At 43.8% G+C, this 23687-nt stretch overlaps 1 protein-coding gene and 1 non-coding gene across 4 annotated transcripts; one reads left to right on the top strand and one right to left on the bottom strand.

Moving 5' to 3' along the window:
* Positions 1–233: 233 nt before the first annotated feature.
* Positions 234–20198, bottom strand: CRK (CRK proto-oncogene, adaptor protein). 3 transcript variants are annotated; one of them, XM_068976659.1, is made up of 3 exons: positions 19970–20198; positions 11930–12465; positions 234–2834 (listed from the first exon to the last, which is right to left on the bottom strand). In XM_068976659.1, the coding sequence occupies exons 1-3, from the start codon at positions 20157–20159 to the stop codon at positions 2697–2699; spliced, it is 864 nt and encodes a 287-aa protein (XP_068832760.1). In that variant the 5' UTR covers positions 20160–20198; the 3' UTR covers positions 234–2696. The 3 variants fall into 3 exon arrangements, with proteins under 3 accessions (XP_068832760.1, XP_068832759.1, XP_068832762.1); XM_068976658.1 differs by having other exon boundaries at positions 19919–20198; XM_068976661.1 differs by having other exon boundaries at positions 2718–2834; positions 12100–12465; positions 19919–20198.
* Positions 10166–10238, top strand: TRNAE-UUC (transfer RNA glutamic acid (anticodon UUC)). Its single transcript has one exon. It is a non-coding gene; the product is annotated as a tRNA-Glu (tRNA).
* Positions 20199–23687: the final 3489 nt, after the last annotated feature.

Genomic DNA, 23687 nt, shown 5'->3' on the forward strand with positions numbered 1-23687 from the left:
AATCATTATTTCTGGACTTCTGGAGACCCTTCAAAGTAACACCAATGATTGATCCCATTTTTATGAGTACCCACAGTGTGTATAATTGTTTATATGATTTTTCAGAGGCTGTTGAGTACTACACACAACTCTGACTCCCTAAGCATAAAAGATTCAGCTCTTTTGGGAAAAATATTCAAAGATTGCTTTCTTCAAAAGATCACCAAGCCAAACATTTGGCCATATTTTTATTTACTACATATACTATAAACATATACAATACATGCTACAAAAAAAATTTTTTTTTAATTGAACTGTCAAGAAAGTGTATAGTGTTATAATACAATGGCACATGTTTCATACTTTATTTCAAATTGGTTTGCTTATCATCCATTTCAAACTTTTAATAGTGAAATGTTACTTATGGATAATTAAAATTATCTATTTGCATTATTAACAATAAACAATTCCAACAATTAATAAGAATTAACCATGTCAAATATTAGTATCCAAAAAAATGGGTTTTTGCAGAAATTATTATATAAAATATAGCAGCCAATTTCGGTTTATTTTGCTCAGTGACAATGTACATATGCACTTGAATAGGATTCTTGCATTTGCTTTTGGAAGATACTTATAAGAAGTCCTCTGAGTTCTTAAGGTCCAACAACTGCCAAACCCAGCCAAAACCAACCCGACAACTCGTGTAATGGCTCTGGACAACCGATCACTGAGAAAGTCTTCTGATTCGGGTAGAGCTGCATGTTCCACCAAAATTACACATGATGAAGAGAGACATTACAAGCCAGTATCAAGGTCAGAGGCGAAAAAAAAACACAAACATTCAAATCAGCTGTGACAAAGCTTTTCTACAAATATTTTAGATGTCATACTTTCAGGAAAACAAGACTTAACGTGTATTGGGTTTTACAGTATCTATGCTCTAACTGAAAATTTAAGAGTCATCAGATGGAATTACATCTAGTATTGCAAACCTGTCCATTCAACATTATTGAGCACCCACTATGTGCATAGCACTGTGCCAACATTTTAAAAGTTGAGTATTAATGTCTTTATCAAGCACTATCTTAGTGTGAGGTAAAAATATATTAAATTAGCGTCAACTCATTAGTTTGCTTGTGGTAATGTATGTAATCCTGTGCCAGCTGGCTTCCCTGTGCCATATAATGAGCTTCTGCACACCTCGCATTCCCTCTCACAAATCTGTATGCCGGCTGTGCCAGGCACGGTGCTAGTCACGGGGATATCATGATTTGGCATACATTCAATGAATGCGAATTAATCTTAACCTAGGCAAAACAACTGGAAAAATACATTACTTTTCTAACATGAGGCCCAAAGCAAAGAACACGGTGTTTCTATTGGTCACATCACACGACAGACCAGTAAGTGCCTCTAGACTGGGAACTAAAATTGAAAAAGTTTCATACGGTAGTCTAAATAGCCTACATCATTTTGGTCTCAGAAGTCAATTCTTTGGAGCACCTGACCCTATATAAACCATTCCATACTTAAAAGGTTTTGTAAACTAAACTTGAACACAAAGAAAAAGAGCCCCAAGTGAAGGCAGTTTATAACATAGTGTGTTTCAAGCACTATTCTGGCCATATGAAACAAATAATACAGAAGTAATTCATGATTGGTTCAAACATTTTTCAAAGCACTAAAACCCTATCCCCAAACTCATGTAATCTTAACTTGATTTTTATACAAGTTGTACATAAAGCAAAGGGCAGAATTTGGCCCCCCAACCATCCATGGAATATTCTAAGTGATTGGTCCTTCCACTCCAAGTAGAAGCCAAGAATTCCAAAAAGTCCCCTGACAGAACAATGGCACTCAGGAGAACGGCATGCTGGGTCCCATTAGCCAGGAGTCCACTGAACTGCGGTAGCAATGTGAACCTACTGTGACCCCTCGAGGGATGGCAGAGAGCTGGGAGTTTGGCTGTCCACGCAGTGAATCCAATACTGGCTTAAAGCTATGCACTGAATAAAGTGCTCTGCACATCCTGCTTATCATCTGGAATGAAAATAAACACTTATCTTGAGAATTAACCTATCTGCAGGTTTGGGGAAAAGGAATTACAAGGCTTGAAAGAATCCCAAGAAAAAGTATGAAGCATTGACTGGGAAGGAAGACAAATGCCTCTAGTAGTGTCCTCAGAATTCTCAGGATTTGAACTGTCAGAATGAGTCACACAATGGTCATGTTCCATAAATGAAAAAGCAATCCCACTGGGTACTATTCACACGTGCATGATTACTTCATGGGGTGGAAGGGAACAGTCTATTGCCATTTGACAGCATGGTTTCAGAATGAAAACCAAACCATTGAATAAATCAGGGTAAGTGGTGTGCAACACTTCTCTCCCATCCATCAATTTTCCACAGGTTGATTTGTATTGCCTGAGAAAAGGGAGGCAAGATGCCGCTCCTTTCAGATACACTCAGGCAACGGTGCTACCACCTAAAATCACCAATTCAAAAGTTAACACACAAGCCCTCCAGTTTCGTACCCTGAATATGGTAAATAAGACCAGGGATGGAGTAGTTCAGTCTAAAAAAGATCACAGGCAACAGAATGCTTATATAAACTAGACTGCTTTGACATCTGTAAGAAAACTGTATAGATGGCAATTGGAAAAAAAAAAAGATTGTTCCCATCTGTCAGCAAAACTGTTTGTTGAGCTATACTCAGCTGAAGTCCTCATCGGGATTCTGTTGATCCAGCAGACGGACATGTGTGAATGGGAAGTGACCTCGTTTGCCATTACACTCCCCTTCCCACTGACCACTCACATTAATCTTCGTAACCTTTACCAGCTCACCGACCTGCAGGAGGAGAATAAGGACAGCACTTTATTTCCAGTTATGAATGCAAGCTGAAAAACTCCATTCTCTGGTTAGCCATACCCTCTGCCCATGTGATTGCTCTAGGGCTGATATTACAGAAATGGCTATTTGCTGCCTCCCAAGCCCCAGCCACCAGACCAATTACTTATGGTTAATGCAGGCAAGAGGAAGAAGTGATTTTAGCAGTGCAGAGAATAACAGAGTACAGAAAATAGGAGGGATGCTAGAAAATGACACCTTTTGGAAAGTTCAAGTGTCTCTGGAGCAGCAACCCTACCTAGGATGATCTATAGGCCCTGTCTCTGTACCCACTACTCTTAGCTTCCTGCCTGGTCCACACTGGCCCTCCCCTCTCTGGCATAAAGCAGTGCAATCCCCTAGCCCACTCTTATACACACATCCTGGCCTGGTGTTGCTTGTAGAGCAGAAGGCAATCAGAGGAAGCATACTTCATTTGGTCTCAGAAAATGGAAGTGTTCCCATCACCATCCTACCAAGGCAAGGCTTTCCCCACCTTGGTACAGGCCAAGACTCCAAATTCCATCAGCTTCCCGAAAGCCTCAACCTTCTTCAGCTAGTTTTACTTGGCAGGCCACTGCCTGCCAGTCCCCACCACTACCCACCCCTAGCAGGTACTGACAGACTTTGCTGCTCCCTCAATGCCACCTGGTACCAGTTCCTTAACAGTAGGAGGACATCGTGTTTCTGCTGTTACAAAAAGTTTTCCTGTTGCAACATCAAATATTTTTGACAATCTAGGATATACCTGTATCTTACTATGAAACTTAAAAGACAAGGTGTTTGATGAATGGATTCACCCTGTAGCAAAGTATTTAACAATGGTGAGGTAAGTTCCCAAATGTCACTAAAGAGCTTTATGACTATCCTTGAATTATCAACATCTGAGTTCTGCACATGCAAGTGGTTTATAAACGTTACTGTTCATTTGGTTTCATTAATAACGATATTTAACTCCCATAAAGTACTATAGTGGTTTATATAAAATCATTTTCTAATAATCATATAATCCTATAAAATAGGAATTCATTTTACATATGACATTCAGAACAACTACATGTTACATCTGAAGTCACAAAGCCAGTGACAGGGCCGAGATTTGAGCCCAGAAGTATCCAGCTCCCAAGCCCATTTATTAAGAACTTTCAAACTATGCTCCCCTAGCCCTGCAGGTTCCTTCCCTAGGAAGGCCTGTAGGCTGACTACTGGCCAAAGCCAACTCAAGTTTAGGCCAGGGCCTTCTCTTAAACCAGCCTGATCTCACTCACAGAAGAAATAGGTTACCTACTGACCTACCTACAGTTTCCTAAAGAATTATATGAAAAGCTTAGAGGCTTAAAATGGCTGCAGGAATCATAAGATGCTGAGAAAAGGAAGAGAGAAACCATGGAATATCAGGGAGACAAGGGATAAGACACAAGGGTGAAAAAAGGCAGCAGCTTGATGGGTTGATGATGATGAAGGCTGATGGGGAAAGGTGAGGAGAGAGGAAAATGACACTGCATATCTGTCTTTGCAAACAGATCCAACTTCTATAGGCTCTAGCACCCAGGGTTCTGTTTATTACCAGCAATCTTCCGATTCAATTCCTGATATCTGAGCAGACCAACTATGACAAGCAGAAGTTTTCAGTCTTTGCAGAGGAAGATCTGAACATCACCTGAGAAGTTCCTTGGTGGTAAAAACAGTCTGGAAGACTTCTTCTTATATCTCCAATTCTAGTTCTCAAGACTACCTTGCTGTTCTCATCTTTTAAAAATTCTTACAGTATTACAAGAAGTTAGCCTCTATATAAACTCCGTAACATGTAACTATTCCTTAGTGAATTTTCCTCCTTTCTGACCTGTTAGCTACCTTGACTCCCCAACCTTCTCTCACACACACACATACAACACGTTACTGGAATTAATGCCCCTGCACTGCTAGCCCCTTGCTATGTTACAATAAACTTTATTATAAAGTACAACGCTCTTCCCTCTCATTTTTTATTATATACTCATGTTATACTCAAGTGCTATTCAGATAGCTGGACCCAGAATAAGTTCCTGACCTTAAGAAAGAAAAAAGAAAAAAAAAACCACTTAAAGGAATAGGTATGCTCGTGTCAAAAATTTAAACTTCCACTCATGGGACTTCCCTGGTGGTGGTCCAGTGGTCAAGACTCTGCTTCTACTGCAGGGGCATGGGTTCGATCCCTGGTTGGGAAACTAAAATTCCACATACAGGAAAATAAATAAATAAATAACCTTGCCACACATGTTAGATTCTCCTCCAGATGAGGAGCAAGTGGCCAGTTTAAGAAGCTGGTCTGATGCCATTCCAGCCAGCTATCTGAATCCATCATTTTACTGATATTAAAAACACAACCAAGGGACATGAGGGAACATTCTGGAATGCTGAAAACATTCTATACTTTCACCTGGGTGGTTGTCACATAGGTATATACGCATGTAAATTCACTGATCTACATACATACTTAGGATTGGTACATTCTACCAAACGATTTCATAGCTAAATAAAAAGGTGAAAAGAATGTTATGTTTCTCCAGCTTTTCTTTGTTGCTCAGTTGCTCAGTCGTGTCTGATTCTTTGCGACCCCACAGACAGCAGCATACCAGGCTTCCCTGTCCTTCACTATCTCTCAGAGCTTTTCTAGGTGTTTTGTAAAAGATGGGTCTTCAGGATACAAACTTAAGTCCACTATTCTACTTGACACTAAAACCCAGGTTTAAACACCTCTCTTTAAGACTGTCATTCTAAGAATAAGATTGTTGTTATTCTTAAACATTCAAAGTGCTGTCTCAAATCATGCCCCAAAGAGCTCTAAGCGACAGGTAGTTAAAATGTGGACCATCCACCCCCTCCATGTCATCAGTACCACAAAACCACACTAGCTTCTCCACAAGAGAGCAAAGCCTTCTGCTCTGCCCTCAAACCATTCTTCCTGCAGAGCTCTAAATGAGAAATAAGTCAGGGCTCCCGTATAGCAAGATGCTAGCAGGGAGAAGAATGGAATGCAAGGTAGGCCTTTGGACAGCATCAGGGTCATCTCTGACACACACTCTCTTGGTTCTACCCTGCAGAGAAAGACTCAGGAAAAGCAACCATCTTCTGGAATCCAGAATCTTTTCTTTTTAGTTGATTAGGTTCTTGGCAGAAAAGTCCAAACATCAAGGGGTGAAAGAAAGGTCGTGTCATGATTCTGATTTTTAAATGGGTAGAAGAGGAAAGCTGTAAGCATTTAAAAGGCTAATTAACCTGCCCAAAGTGGCCTTGAAGTACAAATACTTCGAGGTAGACCTTATTAAAATTAAATACCTATGCATAATACCCTATGGGTTCTTTCTCCTGAAATAGTCAAAGCACATAGGGAGTCCTGGGGTCAAGAAGGCAAAAACATGACTATCTTTGAGAAAACATAAGGCCCTCGAGTTCCAACCGTCTGGAAGACAGGGTGGGTATGGCAGAGTGCAGGGTATGCTAAGGCAGAGTGCAGGAGGGGATGGGGCAGCCTAGGAATATGGCACTCCACTAAGTGCAGTTCTTTCTCCAAGTCAGAAGTGACCCCGGAATTTGTGGTCCTCTCCCTGTCAGGCAACAGCACTCTAAAGCAGAGTGCCCTCAGGCAAGACCAGGGAGGGTCAGGGGGAGGCACACAGGTTTGAAGTTTGGTGCACTAATGCAAAGACAAAGAAAGCGAGACTGAGTGCCTGCCCTGGAAATGCTCCAATTTTAAGACACAAAGGAACATACTTGCAGTAGTAACTGTCGTTCTCACATTACTGATTTCAAAATTCATGTTACAGATGGAAGAGAAAACCCTCATCTGTGCACTAACGAAAACGAAAGAACTTCTAAAGGACCCGAAGCACGACAAGGCAGTTCACCTTTCTTCTCATGAGGCAGACTCCACTAACACCTTGTAAAGGAGAGACTGGTGGTTCTTTCACCACCAAGGTACTATTTTAGTGCCGAGTTAGTTCCTTGTCTCTCAACCCTATACCACACCCTCAGGAGTAAGTCTGCAAGTAAATCACGGCATCATCTGTAAAGAGGACTGAATGTAGTTACTTTATTTCCCTCACTCCCAGGGAACTTAATGAACACTCACCTTTACCAGTGAGTTCCAGGGACAATTAGAAAAAATATGCCGTCCAAATGGCATCAATTTTTGGTGTTCCCTAAATAGGAGACACCAGAGACTGTGTGACCTCCCCTGCCGGCGCAACCCCAGGCGACTGCTTTTCTAGTTTCTATCCCTGCTATGTAACAGGAAAGGCATCAATAGTTGCCAGTGTTTCTCTGATCCAGATTTGCTGCATGATTCCTGTAAGCTCAGGGCAGGAAACACATCTAACTCACTTTATGTAAATAAAGCCAGGGAAACCAAGTACTGAGACAGACTAAAAGGATCTTGTTTTCAAATACTTTCAAACACACCAAGAACACATTTCAAGATTTGACTGAAGGAGGGAAAAAGGTAAGAAAACTACAGCAATCTAAGACAGGGGCCAGCAAACTAGGTGGCCCGTGAGCCACGTCCAGCTTGCTGCCTGCTTCTGTGAACAGTTCTGCTCTAACACAGCAAGCTCAGGTGCTGTCTGTCTATGGCTGCTTTCTCGCTACAGTGGCAAACTGACAGAGGCTGCACGGCCTGCAAAGTCCTTCACAGAAAAAGCCTGCAGATCCCTGATCTGAGGAACAGGTAATATTTAGGGCCCATCTAAAATCTCTAAAATCAGTGAAGACAAGTGAGGCCAATTCAGTCTTAATGATTCACTTGCCTCAGAGATGGACTGAAATGCACATGGCTCATATTCGTGGATCATTGCAGGTCTTTGAGATTTAACTCGTAGGTACACTTCCTGATGTCAAGCAAAAGCACCACACTGAAGACAGGTGTTACCCTGATTGTAGTCCAAGTCCAAAAAGATTTTTCTGTAGCTCAACAACTGATAATAACTGAAACTAAGTTCCCCATCTTCTTGATGAGAGGTACATAGAACAGGTACATTTTAGCCCAACTTAAGGAATTTTCTAAGAACTAGTACAGTCAACAGGACCAGAGGTTCCCAAACTGAAGAGTCAGAGGCACTGCAGCAAATTCTGAGGGGTCCCACCAAGTATTTTGTATTTTTGAGGGAAACAGCAATACCTGACGTCTGTTACGCCATGTGAACTACTAACTCAAAACAGTTAACAATTTTGATATCAGATTACACTACATCCCTTTCAAAGATGTCATGTCTTTGCAAAGCTGGGCTTTGGCAGTTGGTATGATAAAAATCAAATATCTTATGAAAAAATAGGTGTGGAACAGGAAATGAAGGTGGCAATGTTCCATATGATCCCAAGGTTTGAGAAACTTTGCTATTTAATGGGGGGTTAAGTAACTGAAACTATTTTATTAAAATGAAAATATTATTTTCTTTCAATTATGTTTATTATTTTTTCAAGTGGGTATGAAGTTATTATATATATAGCCAAGACCTGTCATGCAGTTCTTACACTTCCTAATCTCATTTTTTCTCTCTGGAACAAAGGGGAAATTAAGATCTTCACTTCACTTTTCCATATATAGGTCAAAAGGCCTAAATAACTTAAGGTTTCAGAGCTCTACATGGGGAGATGTAGAGTTAATATGGTCACTGCTGCATATAATCAGGGACCCATGGAACTTTACATCTTCCCTATCTGCGACCAGAAGAACAGGTTCACACCTAAGTCCACCTGAAAAGCTCCTTGGTTACTCAGAAGTCTTATCTATCAAAGGCAAGAGGCCAGGCTGAATCAGAAAATGGAAGTTACATGATAGTACATTCCAAGATAATGTGATTGTTCTGGACAGTCTACAGAGGCATGAAATAAAGTTTAACACCTGCAATTTACAAGATAAGATTCATCACTATTCCAGCTCCCAAGGAGCCATGACTCATGAAACCAAAACCAATCAAATAGAAATCTCATATCAAATCTAAGACCAAAAAAGTAAGTGGTGCCTCTGCACTGTTCTAGTGCTACTTCCAGTGTTTCTCCTTCAAAATACATTTGTTTAAAATCTGTCTTTATTAGAAGCTCCAGGATGGAACAGATGGTGTCTTCCTGGTTCAGTTACATTCCCCCAGAGTTACAGTGAACCAAGGAATACCCTTACTTTGGTTGTTTGCTAGAATTAATGCCTTCTTTCCAACAACCTTCATTCCTACTAGAGAAATCTGATGGGTGGGAAAAGAGCAAGTAGTCGTTGACTTATATTCTACTGGAGGACTCTGGACACAGAAAATATACCATGCAGGAAACATCCATCTGTAAGGGGAGGACAGGTGGATTCTGAACATACTCTTTAAGTACAGAAACCCTTCCTTCAAAAAAAAAAACCTTAGAGAGACACCGATATATAACAGTAAAAACAAAGCTGCTTTGATTGAAGAGAGGTAACCCAGAGCGTTGCATCCTCACCTGCCTTCTGGGAAATACTAGGAGTCTGAACCCTTATTATACCTCGGGTTCTGTCCACTTCTAAAATGCAATGATTTCAACATCAATTTCAAGTTAGCCGTAAAACTTCACTAAAACATGCCTAGCTTGTCTACAGATCTAAACCTATAATGGGTCAACTACAGCAACGAATTTTTTTCTCATCTGAATGCGAAGGTTAGAAAGTCAGAGCTTCCTAATCTTATCTCCTGGCTTTGTCTCCACAGGGACTAGGCATCAGCTTCTATGGAAAACCAGAAATAGGAAAGGAATGCTGTCTCCCTGCACGGAGAGTACACGTGAGGACACGCTGCCAGTTACACCACACAAAACTGACGGGAGGGCAGCATCACCACTACGAAAGAGAAAGTGCCAGAGATGCGATCTGGGCATGGCTGAAAAGGCCACTGTAGATCTGGATTCCTCATATCTCCAACTAGTTTAAACAACCCATTCGATCCATCTCTTATTTTTTTTTCAATAAATGAATAGGGGTATCTAAGGTCTTTTCTAGCTTTAGATTTCTGTGATGCTAAACTTACATGATGTTTTCTTAAGTACATAAGGTGTTTTTAAAGTTATTATTTGGGGTATTTGTTCTAATGTGAAAGAGGCTATCGTCATCAGTCAACACATGTGGCTCCAAACTAATACCCAACCAAAAAAGGAAACTTAGTGACATCATAAAGCACTCTTCTACTTTAGTCTTTATTTCACAAGATTTAGGTTTCACAGTAGGAGACCAGCTCAACCATTTTGGAGCACTAAAGCCTCTAATTAAGGCAAGCATCGTTGGGGCAAACAATTCTGGGAATTCCCTGATGGTCCAGTGGTTAGGACTCGGCATTTTCACTGCCGTGGGCCCAGGTTCAATCCCTGGTTAGGAAACTGCTGCTGCTGCTGCTGCTAAGTCGCTTCAGTCATGTCCGACCCTGTGAGACCCCACAGACGGCAGCCCACCAGGCTCTCCTGTCCCTGGGACTCTCAAGGCAAGAACACTGGAGTGGGTTGCCATTTCCTTCTCCAATGCATGAAAGTGAAAAGTAAAAGTGAAGTCACTCAGTCGTGTTGACTCTTAGATCCTGGAAACTGCTCAGTGAGGTCAAAAGCAAACCAAACCAAACCAATTCTCTTTGAGAAAGGAATTGCAAATGGAAGCAAAATTAATGTGGTAACTATTCTCTCCTGGGTGCTAGCTAGCCATTCCCACACTCCAGCCCGGCTAACAGGACCTGCAATAAGCGTCCAGAGTCACAGCTGTCACGGGCACGGCACCATCTTGGCTGCTGCCGTCATATGAACTTAAATGGAAACATGAAGCTAGAAACTTGTTTTCCTTATCCTCCAAATTCTAAGTGGGAAAAGGTAGTGTGACCTAGACAACATATAATTCCTTCCTCATCAAAAGCAGGACACAATACTTTTCAGTCACAACATGATCTCAAAATATACACATTTTAAAAGCACACATTTTTTTCAGTCAAACCTGTAGACCTAACCCTTCTTTGCACCCACTCTTCAGAATGCAAATGAAAAATTTTAAATCCAGTAATATCAGACTATTTCAAATAAATTTCAGCTCACTGTACAGCCTTTTACTTAGGCAACTCCCACTCCTCACTGTATAAGCATGATCCAAAGGATTTTAGAGATCTCCATTTACAAAAATATATTAATACTTTAGCCCCTTCTCTGCTAACCTGCACCCCTGAGTAACTTCAGCCTATGCTCATGAAATTTAGCTACTTGCTTAAAGTTATCATATCTGAAAGGCTCTGAAAGACAGGAAAGCATGCCACTTCTAGCTTTTATGCTAAACCACTATCTCTGCATAACTCAGAAAGAAAGGGAGGGAAGGAGGGAAGAAGAAAGAGAGGAGGTAAGAAACAAAGCTGTGAGCACTAAAGATGAGAATAAACAATGTGATGGCTGGCCAGAGGAGATGGGCTACCGAGGATAACTATTCACCAGTAAAGGTAAAAATTTACTCCTCAGGAGGAACTGGTTTCTCGAGGATAAAATGCAGCAAACAACAAAGACCAAGTAAATCTGCTGCTTCTTGGAATTGATGCTTTTGGGTATCTATCTCATTATACCTATACAATTAGTCATGGTAAGAAACCCCAAGCCCCCTAAAGTAAAAACACATTTCTATAAGAAAATTCATTTAAGTATTTTGATAGAGACCACTTATACTCAAATTTGTGGAGCCCACTTATTTTAGATAATGATAAACAGAAAGAAACAGATTAGAATGTAGATGAAAAAAAATATTTTAGGTTAATTCCTGTGAATTCAGGTAGTGTTATTAGAGAAGTCAAAGTATGGTTTAGTAAATCAATCAGAACATTCAGTTATACAGTTTTAAGCTTACTCATTCCAAAATAGGTTTTCTATAAAAAAGAGAAAACCCAACATTAAGTGCCAAGATCAGTACTTAACGGTAAAAGTACCATTCAACATCTATAACAATGTTACAATGCCGCTGCTTATATTCAGCATTCCTACAAAGCTCTAAGAGGTCTGAAAGGGAGACCCTGTAGCAGATCTCTTCTTTCTACATTTTGCACATTATGTACCTCCAAAGCCAAGGCTGTCTTGTCGTAGGCATTAGGGACTCGCTTCTGGATTACCCTGGCATAAATGGGCCCATTCTGGAGGTTAGGGAGCGGAGTGTTGACGCTGGGTTGGGCATAGGGCCCAGGCTCCGGCCCACCCAGTGGCTGTGGGTGGGAACCCTCCTGGTTACCTCCAATCAGAGCCGATACTGAGGCGGAGGCAGGTCTATACTTCTCCACGTAAGGGACTGGAATCATCCCTCTCTTGCCTTCGCTGTCCTCCGCATTCCACCACTGCTCTTCAGGCTTATCCCGGATTCTCAGGATGTCTCCTTTCTTAAAGGGAAGATCTTCTTCATCATTCCCATTAAAGTCAAAGAGGGCTCGTACATACTCTGCCTCTTCCTGCCTGATAATCACTCCACTACCCTGCCTGGATCTGGAAACTGGTTCTATCAATGTGGTAGTGTCCAAATAGTGTATTTTGTAGAATTCCAGTAAAGCAGGCAATGAATCAAATTCTTGATCTCCTATTCGGAGTCTGGAGGGACTCACCCCTAAAAAAAAAACAGAGCAGGGCATTATTGAAAGATATACTGGAGATGAAATGCAGATTTTAAGCATCTCTCCGCACATATTTACTCAATATTTAACCAGAAAGAGAAGGAAAAAAATAATCTAAATAACCCCTTCTCCTAACAGTAAACTAAAATCATACTCTGTAGCACAAATGTTCCCTGGGAAGAAGGTGAGCGATCACTACCTGCAGCAGAGAAGAGACAGAGGCTGTAAGAGAGCAACCACGCCTGTCATGACAAGCTCACATATCGGACCAAAGACAGAGCACCATGGAAACTTCTTGTTCATTCTCCCAAACGTTCCATGGCTATTCCGGTTGCAGAGTACAAGGGTTCAAGGCTGTGTTAGACTTCTTTTTCTTTTCAACCTCAGGAAATGTAGCAACCTCTCCGTTTTCATAGGTCCCAGCAGCTATCCCAACAAGAGGTGGGATATTTTATTCTCAATTTTTCACTATGCAAACAATGCTCTTATGAGTGCTTTTATTAATGAACATTTTTTATTACCTCCTTCGGATAAACGTCTTAAAATGCAACTGCTGGATCAAAGGGTAAGAACACCAAGTTTTATGTTGCCTGTCGTCCAAAAAGTTTTATGATTTTACACTCACACCAGTGGATTATGAGTTCCCATTTCCCCCATGTCCTTGCCAGAACAGCAAGGATGTCTCTTCTTAAATATCATCTTTGATTGTTTGATGTTTTTCACATTTATTGAATATTTGTACTTGTTTTGTGAAAATTACTTGTTCGAGTTCTTTGTTAAAGAGAGGGCCTAAACTACCCTCACCACTCCTATTAAAACCAGTCAGTCAAAACAAAAACCTAGCCAATCCATCTAAAAACCGTTTGCTGTTAAAGCTGTGAAACAGGAACACTGCGGTAGCCCAGCTGTATAAATTGCTTCGCCACTCTAAAAAATGAGACCAAATTATTTTGTCCCGTGTTAGACAATACTCTGTCCAGATAGACCAGAAAAAGTACATTTAAAATTCTCTACTGGGGAGAGGTGAAGTGATAAACTTTGGAGGTTAACCGAAAGTCCTCAATACGGAATGTATACTCATGAGTGACTTCTCTTTCCACCCATATGAAACAAAGGCCGAGACACAATGTAGAGGACAGATGCACATTTCTTACATTGCAAAAGTCCATCTGTGGAATTCATGGCTATAAACTAAAACAAGTTAACAGCCCACAGTCAGTAATGTTGGCTGTCTCTCTGACTCAAGATGTTGAAATACATGCTCATACCCAGGATTGTCCATCTATGGCAAACACTCCTCAGACACCAGCAGAATGCAACCCCAATAGCTCCAAGTGCAGAACTGGTGACTGGAGAGATGATTTTGGTTATGACCATACCAGAGCACAGTGGTGCTACATTCTGGAGTTTCTCTTCTCTAAAGCTCAAAACTGATGGGTAATAATTCCTATTCCAGCCTGGTAAACAAGGAAGACGCATGGCTACCTCATCTATCACCTCTAGGCTACAGTGATCCTTCAGGCCTGTGGAACTATGAGAAGGACAGAGTCAGTGTGAGCTCCAAGAAGACCGACTTTGTACTGCCTGGTCAAGAAAGCCTAAAGGGCGGAGTGGTAGGGAGAACCTTCGAGCATCTGGCTTAGATAATTGTCCTGGTGACACCTAGGAATAAAAGTTCCCCTCCTAGAATTTACCCAACAATACGCCAAGGTACAAATGCCAATATGGCTTTCACTAGTCACCCTTTAGGGACCGCGTTCATTAATAATGAACATAACTCTCAAGTGAGGAAAAGTTACATGAAAATCTGTCCCCAGGTTTGAGAAACTCACAGCATAGCTGCGCATACAAAGGCAAACACAGTGTGGCTGGTGAGCAAGGAGCATAGCAGCATGTTTCAGTAAGAATTTTTCTCCCCTGGCATTCACTTCCAATTGGGGATGTACTCTTACAAAAATCAGTGGCAACAAGCAGCTATGTTTTAAGATAGAACAAAATTACTATAAAAGAACAGCTCTTTTCATTCCTGAATGGTTCTTTCTTTCCTTCTTTCGTTTTGCCACATTGGGAAACTTGCGAGATCTCAGTTCTCTGACAAGGAACGGAACCAAGATCCCAGCAGCAAAAGCCTGGAGTCCTAACCACTGAACCACCAGAGAACTCCCTCTTTTCCTATTCTAATGACATTATAATTATTCCATAGAGAAATACCTGTTTTTGTGTACCGCTGCAGCAGTTACATGTTACATATATATATATATATATATGGGGCAATTAAGCTTCAGGAGATGAGGGGGAACAAAATATACATACATAAGTTCCAGATAAGCCCAAACCTCACCACAGCTATGTGCTCCGGCTCCTTTTCCCTAGTTCATCTCTTTCCAACCACAAACAGCTAAAGCCAGGAAACAGAAGGGCGGGAAAGGAAGGAGACAGTCAGTCAGTTTAGAGAACAGAACCAACAGCAGAGTTCTCATAGCTGGGACTTGGAAAACCTCACTGACTTGTTCTCCATCAAACCTGTGCTGGATTCTAAATGTGCAGTTATGAACATAGTCAGCAATCAGAATCAAGGCAGTCAGAGCTATCTTTTAACCAACAGAGCTGTACACGCTCAACTCATCACTTCCAAGCACGTCCGCCCTCAGGTTACAACAGATTTTACAATCCCCTGAGAGTTTTATGAAGAACACCGAAGAGCTCTGGGGGCTAAACAGGCCAAGGCACTTCTGGCATGGGCATCGCCACAGTGACTCCATTATCAGTCTCTTTATCTCACACTTCCTCTCCTTTCCTCTTTCCTAAATTCTCATTCCCTCTCTTCTTTCTCCACTGCCTATGGTATTTATAGAGATTCCTTCAAAGCTCTTACCATCTGTCCACTACAAAAGACTAACAAGGCCACTGACTTCATTTGAGAAAGTATCCTGAAAAAGCTCTAAAAATGGTGGATATCAGCATGTGACTTTGCAGATTCAGACTTACAAAGTTTGAAGAATTCAGGCTGTGGTATTTCTAGCTATCTGAATTGTTATTTAACTTTTCACAGGGATCTATATAATAATAATTTCTATCTAATAATAATAAGTTCCTAAAAGTAGCTGGTATATTATAGATGCCCAATAAAAGGCCAATCAGCTTAATATACAACCCCCCCCCACAAACCTCTGAACACCTCTGTAAATTTTCAATTCTTCCCAAAGAAGATTCCACAGAATCTCAAGATGCTTCTCAAAAAGTTCTGTGGTCAGACTGGTTTGAAAAAACCACTGTCCAATACCTGCCTGTCTAGAGTCATAATTTCACATGAACATAGGGAAGGCTTAGAGAAGTCTGGCGATAAATAAACGCACTTTCTTTTATTACGGATTTTTTTTTGGGGGGCAGGGTCTAAAATTTTTAAGTAACTCACTACAGAACTCCTCACAGAACCACTGAATATCTTTAACTCATTAAAGAGTAAATCATGAGGACCAGGTCTGAGAACTACAAGGATGAGCCAAACAAATGAAATAAATGCTGGATGTTCAAAAAGGCAGTAGTGGATAAGAGGCAGTCCCCTAGGATCTCCAGAAGTGGCCTGGCCCAGCACCACCTTGAAGAGGCAGCACAATCATCACCCTAGCATCTGCCTCCACCCCCAAAATCAGACAAGTTTCTATGTTCCCCTCACCCACTAGGGCCAACAGGTAGGAGGTTCTGGGCTGAGCAGGCAATGGAAGCCATCGTCTTGTTTCCACACACTGGCTCCAAGGCTCCTTCATACTTCCTGATGCACCCCCACCCAGCACTTACTCCTTCAGACGTGCTGTGAGCCTCTCAAAGCTGAGAATTGTTTTCCATTCTGCTTCAGTTTTTCCCTCTCCACCACATCTGTTAATATACCTAATGCTAGTTCCATTCCTAAGCATTTAATATACTAAAACTCATTTAACCCTTGAAATAACCCTGTCAGTACTATTTCCCCTCTTTCACTGATGAGGAAACTGAGGCAGAAAGAAGTTAAAGAACTTGCCTATGGTTATATGAGCAGTAAGCAGAAGATAAGGAAGGTTCAACGGAGAAGGCAATGGCACCCCACTCCAGTACTCTTGCCTGGAAAATCCCATGGATGGACGAGCCTGGTAGGCTGTAGTCCATGGGGTCGCTAAGAGTTGGACACAACTAAGCGACTTCCCTTTCACTTTTCACTTTTATGCCTTGGAGAAGGAAATGGCAACTCACTCCAGTTTTCTTGCCTGGAGGATCCCAGGGACAGAGGAGCCTGGTGGGCTTCCATCTATGGGGTTGCGTAGACTCGGTCACAACTGAAGTGACTTAGCAGCAGCAAGGAAGATTCAAACCCAGACTTCAGAACACAAGCTTTTAACTATTCTCCCAACTCATATTTACTGTTTTATCGACTGTTTATTGGACAAGGTCTAGTAAAACCTCATGTTCAAGAGGTAAAAACTAGTGGATCAATCAAGGATTGCAAAGTCTTCCCAAGAGGTACCCCTGACAGAGTGTGACCCGTAGGCTTGATTAAGCCCTGCCCTATGGCCCCGGGGCACAGTCAGGGGACCTCCAGACAACAGCAGCACTGGCAGCCTATGGGAGCTAAATCCAAGTTAAAACAAGCTGACTGGAAAAAGTGGAGAATATCTGGTCTATTGTGTTCATATACCTCTAAAATGTATATCGGAGCCATTCCGTACAAATTCATCCTATGCATTATGTCCACAAAATACATTATATAATACTAAACAAAAAGCTCAGTTCCCATATTTAATCTGCCAGATAAGGTTACTAAAAACCTCATCACTGACTCTAGATAGCAGCTGCATACCGCCTGAGTGCTGAAGCCAGTCTCTTGTCACCCTTTCCTTTGGTCTTTATCTAGGCCATGCCACGCGGCATGCAGGATCTCAGTTCCCCAACCAGGGATCAAATCCATGCCCCCTACAGTGGAAGCGTGGAAGTCCCTCCTTTCAGTCTATAAACAGAACCTGGGGCCCAGAACAGACACAAGTGTTGAGGCTTCAAAGTGCACTGCTGGGATCTCAAAAGTAAACTGGCTTTGACAGAAAGCAGTGCAGTGTAACAGTGTCAGCTCTCAGGCCACAATTCCTAGGTGCAGTTCTGGCTCAGTCGCTTACAAGCTGTGTGACTTTGGGGCACTTTACTGTATCTCTGACTCTCAGTTTCCTCATCTATAAAATGGAAATAGTTTAATAAGTGGAGGTCATAGTACTTTCCTCACTGGACTGTTATAGACAGTAAATGAGACAAGGCATATAATGTACTCAGCAAAGTGCCTGGCACAGAATTACCAGTCAATAAATGTCAGCTATTAATATTGTATATGCCTCTCTAAAATTCAAGAAATTCTTCTGTGTGGCTTCAAAAGAAAAGAGTTTCATGGGGGGGAGGGGGAGAACAAAGATTAAGTAATCTTTACAAAGACAGCAACTGAATCAATTGTCCTATGCAGCAAATAGGGTACACGGCAGAAACAAAAAGGACCACAATGCCCATGACCTTTCCACACCCCAGCCACAAACTCTGGCAATCCTCACCTTCTCTTTTGGGCCAAAGATCTGAATTCATACCTGTTACGAAAAGGTGGAGCTCAACATTAAGGTAACAGCTGAAATTAAAGTTATTAACACCAAGACGTGGGGAAAGCTCAAACAAAGCTGTGTGTTAGTCATTCAGTCGCATCCAACTCTTTGCAACCCCATGGACTGTAGCCCGCCAGGCTCCTCAGTCCATGGGATTCTCCAGGCAAGAACACTGGACTGGTTTGCCATTTCCTTCTCCCAGGGATCTTCCCCACCCAGGGACTGAACCTGGGTTCTCCTGCACTGCAGGCAGATTCTTTACCATCTGAGCCACCAGCAAAGCCCCTGCTGCTATTTCCAAATTTTTCAACCAACAAAACACACAGAAGGTTGGGAACTTGAGTTTCAGTGACTGTTTGCCATCATGTCACTGCACAGTAATGCAAAAACCCAGACATCATGAAGGTGGTAAAAAGTAGAAAATGTCTGGTTTAGAATAAACACATTCCCACCTCATGTTATAATGCTATTAAACCAACCAGACTGAGAAAGACCTAGAATAATTTGTAAGCTTTATGATCCCTACGCTTTTTTAATTGGTATGTGTTAACAAGAGATTATCCCATTTCATTTCTGATCAGAGAGAATAACCCTAAATTAGGACTCTCCTAAAAGAGCAAGTCTGCAAAGGCTGGTTCCGGAGTCTCCTAATTCAGGTGAGATTGGCCTGAATCTAGTCTCACGTGGTCAGGATTAAACTGCTTCCACCTGGAACAGCGAGGTGGCACTAAGACTCTCCGTACTGTTACACAGATAATAGTAACCTCAGAATTACTCTGTATACCACAAATCTCAAGTACCAAGTGCACAAATCCCCTTAACAACTCCAGTGGCCTGGGTGACTGTCATATCTCAACCTTTAGCAAGGAAGATCCAGTGCAGATTATTTAAACTTTCAAGAGTCACTTCAGTGGGATCTGTTTTCAACATCTAGAAGACTCAAGCCACAGCCCTCAACTTACTGAACAAGGAGAGGCCCTGGAGGACAAACAAGACTGATAACGTTCGAGTCCAGGGAAAAATGAACTTCCATTCACTTTCAGGGAAGGGACTGTTTCCACTGGCTTATTTCTGAATTATTTCTTGAAATATAAAAATAAAAATCTTTCCTCCACTGATTGCTTTGAAAACTATAACCCCCCTCATTGTGGAGAACAGTGTCTGGAAGCTCAGATCTCTTGGACAGTCAGCCAGACATCAGCTTATTCAGGGTTGGTCACAGAGGCTTTTCTTCTATAACCAAGGCACTTAGCTCACCACCTTCATCCTCCGCGGGGGAAGAGGAAGGTAAAAGTATTTTGGAAAAATGCCCAAGAAAGGAAAAAGCTGACCGGTTTCCTGAGGGTGTCTCCATCCCTCTCGGCCAGTATGTGGTGACTTCCTACCAAAGGCCACCAGGGGAGTATGGCCAAACCCGGCTTTCCAACACTGCAGGAAATGTTTCAAGCCTAAAAAGCCACTTGTAGGATTATCGGATTCATTCCCGGCACCGCTGCCAAGTGATGCCCCGCAGTGCCAACATCCTTCTCAGCTCTTTGTCCCCACGTTGCCCGGCTCTGCTCGGGCGCTAGCCCCACCCTGGGGCCGAGGCAGTTCCCCTTCCCCTGGGCTGTCCTCCCAAGTCACACCCAGAGGCCTGGGTCAGCGGCTCCTCCTCCCCCACACACTCGCGCTGGTCCGTGGGAGCGAGCCCCGGCAGAAGCTGCGCCCCGGCCACGCTCACTCCAGCCCTCCGCCCACGTCCCTCGTGGGGGTCAGCTCTCGAGGCGCAGCCAGCCAGGCTGGGGAGTTCCGCGGCCCTCACCCCCGCCCCGGGCCTCCCGTCCCGTCCGTCCCTCACCGGGCGGAGGCTGGGCGGGCGACGGTGGCACCGGCGGGCGCGGGCCGCTGCTGTTGATGATGTAGTGGGAGACGCGCGAGTTCTCGGAGACGCTGAGCACATAGTCCCCGGGGCTAGTGCTCGAGTCCCGCACCAGGAACACCCCGTGCCGCTGGCCCTGCAACAGCGCCACCGCCTCCTGCCGACTCAGCCGCCCCCAGTACCAGCTACTCCGCTCCTCCGAGTCGAAGTTGCCCGCCATGGCCGCCTCCGTGCCTACACGCTGGGCCGCCGCCGCCGCCGCCGCGCGCGCCCCTCCAGCCCCGGCCCCCGCCGCCCAGCGGACCGGCTCGGGTCTCAGCCTCACAGCAGCGCCCGAAATGGCGGCGGCGGCCGCGGGCCTTCCCCACCGGAAATGACGTGCTCCTGGCCCCCGGGAGGATGCCGGGAAGGGGACCACCGCCCGCCATTGGGAGAAGGGCAAGTGACAGATCGTGAGCGCACTGCGCATGCGGCCTCTTGGGCGTCGCCGCCTGGCTGGGACTGGGACTGCAGAGGGTGAGGGGGAGTCCAGGACCGAGGGGCGGGGCTTCAGCTACCAGTAGGCTGTTGGAGACGCGGTTCTTTGCTCCTCCAGGTTTCAAGTTACTGGAAGGCCCAGGCTTCTAGGCAGCGACTAGGGTACAGAATTAGAGCAAAAAAAGGTGATGTGGCCCCAGGGCCTGTGTTTCCTGAGATTGTCTTTTTCTGATGGTTCCTCCAGCTTCTCCCCACGCCTGCTGAAGTTCTTGTTTTCACTGATTCATTCAGCAAACAGTTGACACCACATTTGCCCTGAGGGTGCAAAGGTCATCAAGGGTGAACCCTTCCCTCACCGAATTCTCAGACCAGTGGGAGAAACCAGGAAACAGTTTATGAGGAAGGCGTGCCAAGTGATACGATGGGGAAGGGGCAAGGGGCTCTAGGAACACGTAGCAGAGCCCCCTAATCCATTCTCTAGGGGAATCCAGGAGGGCTTGCACTGAATATTGAATGGCAATCAGGGAAGAGCATTCAAGACAAAGGGGACAGAGTGTGCCAAGCCAGGTGGAAGTATGGAGTTCTCTCTGTTTAGGCTCTCAAGACACCTACCCAGATTCTCTAAACTCTAATTGTGGCCGTGGGTAGCCTCTGCTCTCCCTGCTGTCAGGACCATTTATACCTTTACATCCCGTATCTATTTTTGTATTCCTGTGACAGCCTGCTCACTGGTATTCTATAGTCTTGCTGCCCCTAATTGTATAGCACACATCTGCCAGTTTGCACTTTCTCAATTATAGCTCTGAGTCAGCTGCTATTCTGTATAAAACTTTTAACAACCTCCAGGTGTTAGAACTCCCCGTTTACCTCCCAGCATACAACCAAGCCACCATCTCATCTTCACCACTTCTACATGAACCTTGTGTTTCTTCTCTCTGGAATGCCCCTCCACTCCTTTTGGGATCTCAGTGACAAAAGTCTCCCCTTTCCTGACCATCACATCACTCCCTCTCTGTATGTACAGCCCTATTTCCTTATTATCTTTATTATGGTTCTTAACCACTGTACCGTAATCTTTCATTTACAAGTCTGTATGCCATGGTAGATCTCAAAGGCCAAGCATCTACTGTAGGAGGCACTCTGTAATCATTTCGTAATAACAGCTAACATTTATTCAGGAAAGACTACCTGCCAGGCATAGTGCTAACTGCCCTTAGATGGATCATTTCATTTAATCCTATCAACAACGTTATGGATTGGCCCCATTTAACCAATGAAGCTGAAATGATGCTGAAGCTGAAACTCCAGTACTTTGGCTACCTCATGCCAAGAGTTGACTCATTGGAAAAGACTCTGATGCTGGGAGGGATTGGGGGCAGTAGGAGAAAGGGACAACCGAGGATGAGATGGCTGGATGGCATCACTGACTCGATGGACGTGAGTCTGAGTGAACTCCGGGGGATGATGATGAACAGGGAGGCCTGGCGTGCTGCGATTCATGGGGTCGCAAAGAGTCAGACACGACTGAGCAACTGAACTGAACTGAACCAATGAAGCTCAGAGGGGTTAGGTGACTTGTCCAGAGATAGATAGCTGCTGTTGGGATCTGGGATTCAAATCCTGGAAGGAGATGAGAGCTATGATCACTCTGCTGTGTCCTCAGACTTCTGAGGATAGGAAAGGCAGGAGATGGGTGGGGAGAGCAGAGGAAGGATGGCAGAAATAAACCTTTTTTAAAAATCAGTCAGCCCTGGGTTTTATGGTCTTCTGTGAATAACACACCTCTTTCAGACCCACTTCACATGCCCCTGGGCCTGCTCTGGGAAGGGGTGGGGAGCAAGGGCATCTTCCCTGCTGTGGGTGACTCATCATGACCCTGGCTTAGTCACAGCATGTCACCACAAGCCAGCAGAAGAAGCCAGGCCAGGGTGAAGTCTGGTCCTTTGGGAAGAGAAGTGGCTGCTTTTCATTTCCCCAGGATGACTGGCCTTTGGGGCAGGACCTTACCATGGACTGCCATGGGGGTCTGAAGCAGTGCCTCTAAGCCCCCTTTCTAGCACACATGGGCATGACAAAACAAAATACCTTAAAAGAGAGAAAAAGAAAGAGGAGACGAAAAGAAAGAGGGAGGGAGGAGAGGACAAATCATAACTAAGCTGAAAAACAGGCAAGGATATTGGTAAGGAGGGGATGAAAAAGTGAAAGTGTTAGTCGCTCTTTGGGACCACATGGATTGTAGCCCGCCAGGCTTCTCTGTCCATGGAATTCTTCAGGCAAGAATACTGGAGTGGGTAGCCATTCCCTTCTCCAGGGGAACTTCCTAACCCAGGAAATGAACACGGATCTCCTGCACTGCACGCAGGTTCTTTACCGTCTGAGCCACCAGGAAAGGAAGGGATGCCTAGCACCAGGCATCTGTTAAGTGTATTCTGCCTCGGATCACAGAGAACCTACAAATTCAGAGGCCAGCGAGGTGGAAGCGGGAGTGGCCTTGGGACAAAAAAAGGGCAAACGCTACTGCCCTTCCCTCCTTTCTCTTCTCCTTCTCCTCCTCCTCTCCCCTTCATTCAGAAAGATTTACAGCTAAGGTGGTGGCTTTTGCCCCTTGATAAGTCTGAGATCTGCCCTACAAAGAATGTAAAGAATGTGACCTTCTTGTGCAAGAAGATGCTCCTGGAGTTGTCTGAAGGAGAAGCAGAGATGAAAGGGGAAAAGAAAGAGAAGGCTTCCCTAGTTCAAGAGAAAACCACATCAAGGTCCTCCACTCCCTCCCCTCTAACCGAAGAAAGGCGTTCCTGGGAATTCCCTGGCTATCCAGTGGTTTGGACTCTTGTATTTTCACTGCGGAGAAAGGCACTATTTTAGCAAAGGTCTAGGAGCAGGGGTTCAAGGATCTATTTGCCTGCCTGTGTCTGTGTCTCCTAAAGTCATGAGAGTTGCCTCATACAGCTGTGCAAGTTGTGCCCTGCACAATTCAAGGGTACTATATAAAATGAAACCCTCCCGAGTTGGGTTACTCACTCACTTTTCCTTAAAAAGAAAAGTATTCCTGTGACAAAAACTGCTATATACAGAGAAAATGGCAGTATCACCTTGAAAAATGTGTATGAGAAAAAGGGAGAGACAAAGTTTGGTATATGTATAGGCACCATTTGTACTGGTGGGAAAATACATTTCTGCCTAGTTCTCATCCACGGATGGAGACAAGAAGAGAGAAAGGAGACAGAAAAACTCCCAAGTCTCAAGAAAAAAAAAAAAATCCCAAGTCTGT

This window comes from Capricornis sumatraensis, chromosome 8, assembly GCF_032405125.1.
Source record: "Capricornis sumatraensis isolate serow.1 chromosome 8, serow.2, whole genome shotgun sequence".
NCBI lineage: Eukaryota > Metazoa > Chordata > Mammalia > Artiodactyla > Bovidae > Capricornis > Capricornis sumatraensis.

What these genes read in the sequence shown, in the direction of transcription:
- CRK (XM_068976658.1), bottom strand. Translation starts at nt 20,159, where the DNA reads ATGGCGGGCAACTTCGACTCGGAGGAGCGGAGTAGCTGGTACTGGGGG. An exon ending in GCCCGCCCAGCCTCCGCCCG is followed by an intron (nt 12,466 to 19,918) that starts GTGAGGGACGGA and finishes TTTTTTTTTTAG; the next exon opens with GGGTGAGTCCCTCCAGACTC. An exon ending in AGACAGCCTTGGCTTTGGAG is followed by an intron (nt 2,835 to 11,929) that starts GTACATAATGTG and finishes CTCCTCCTGCAG; the next exon opens with GTCGGTGAGCTGGTAAAGGT.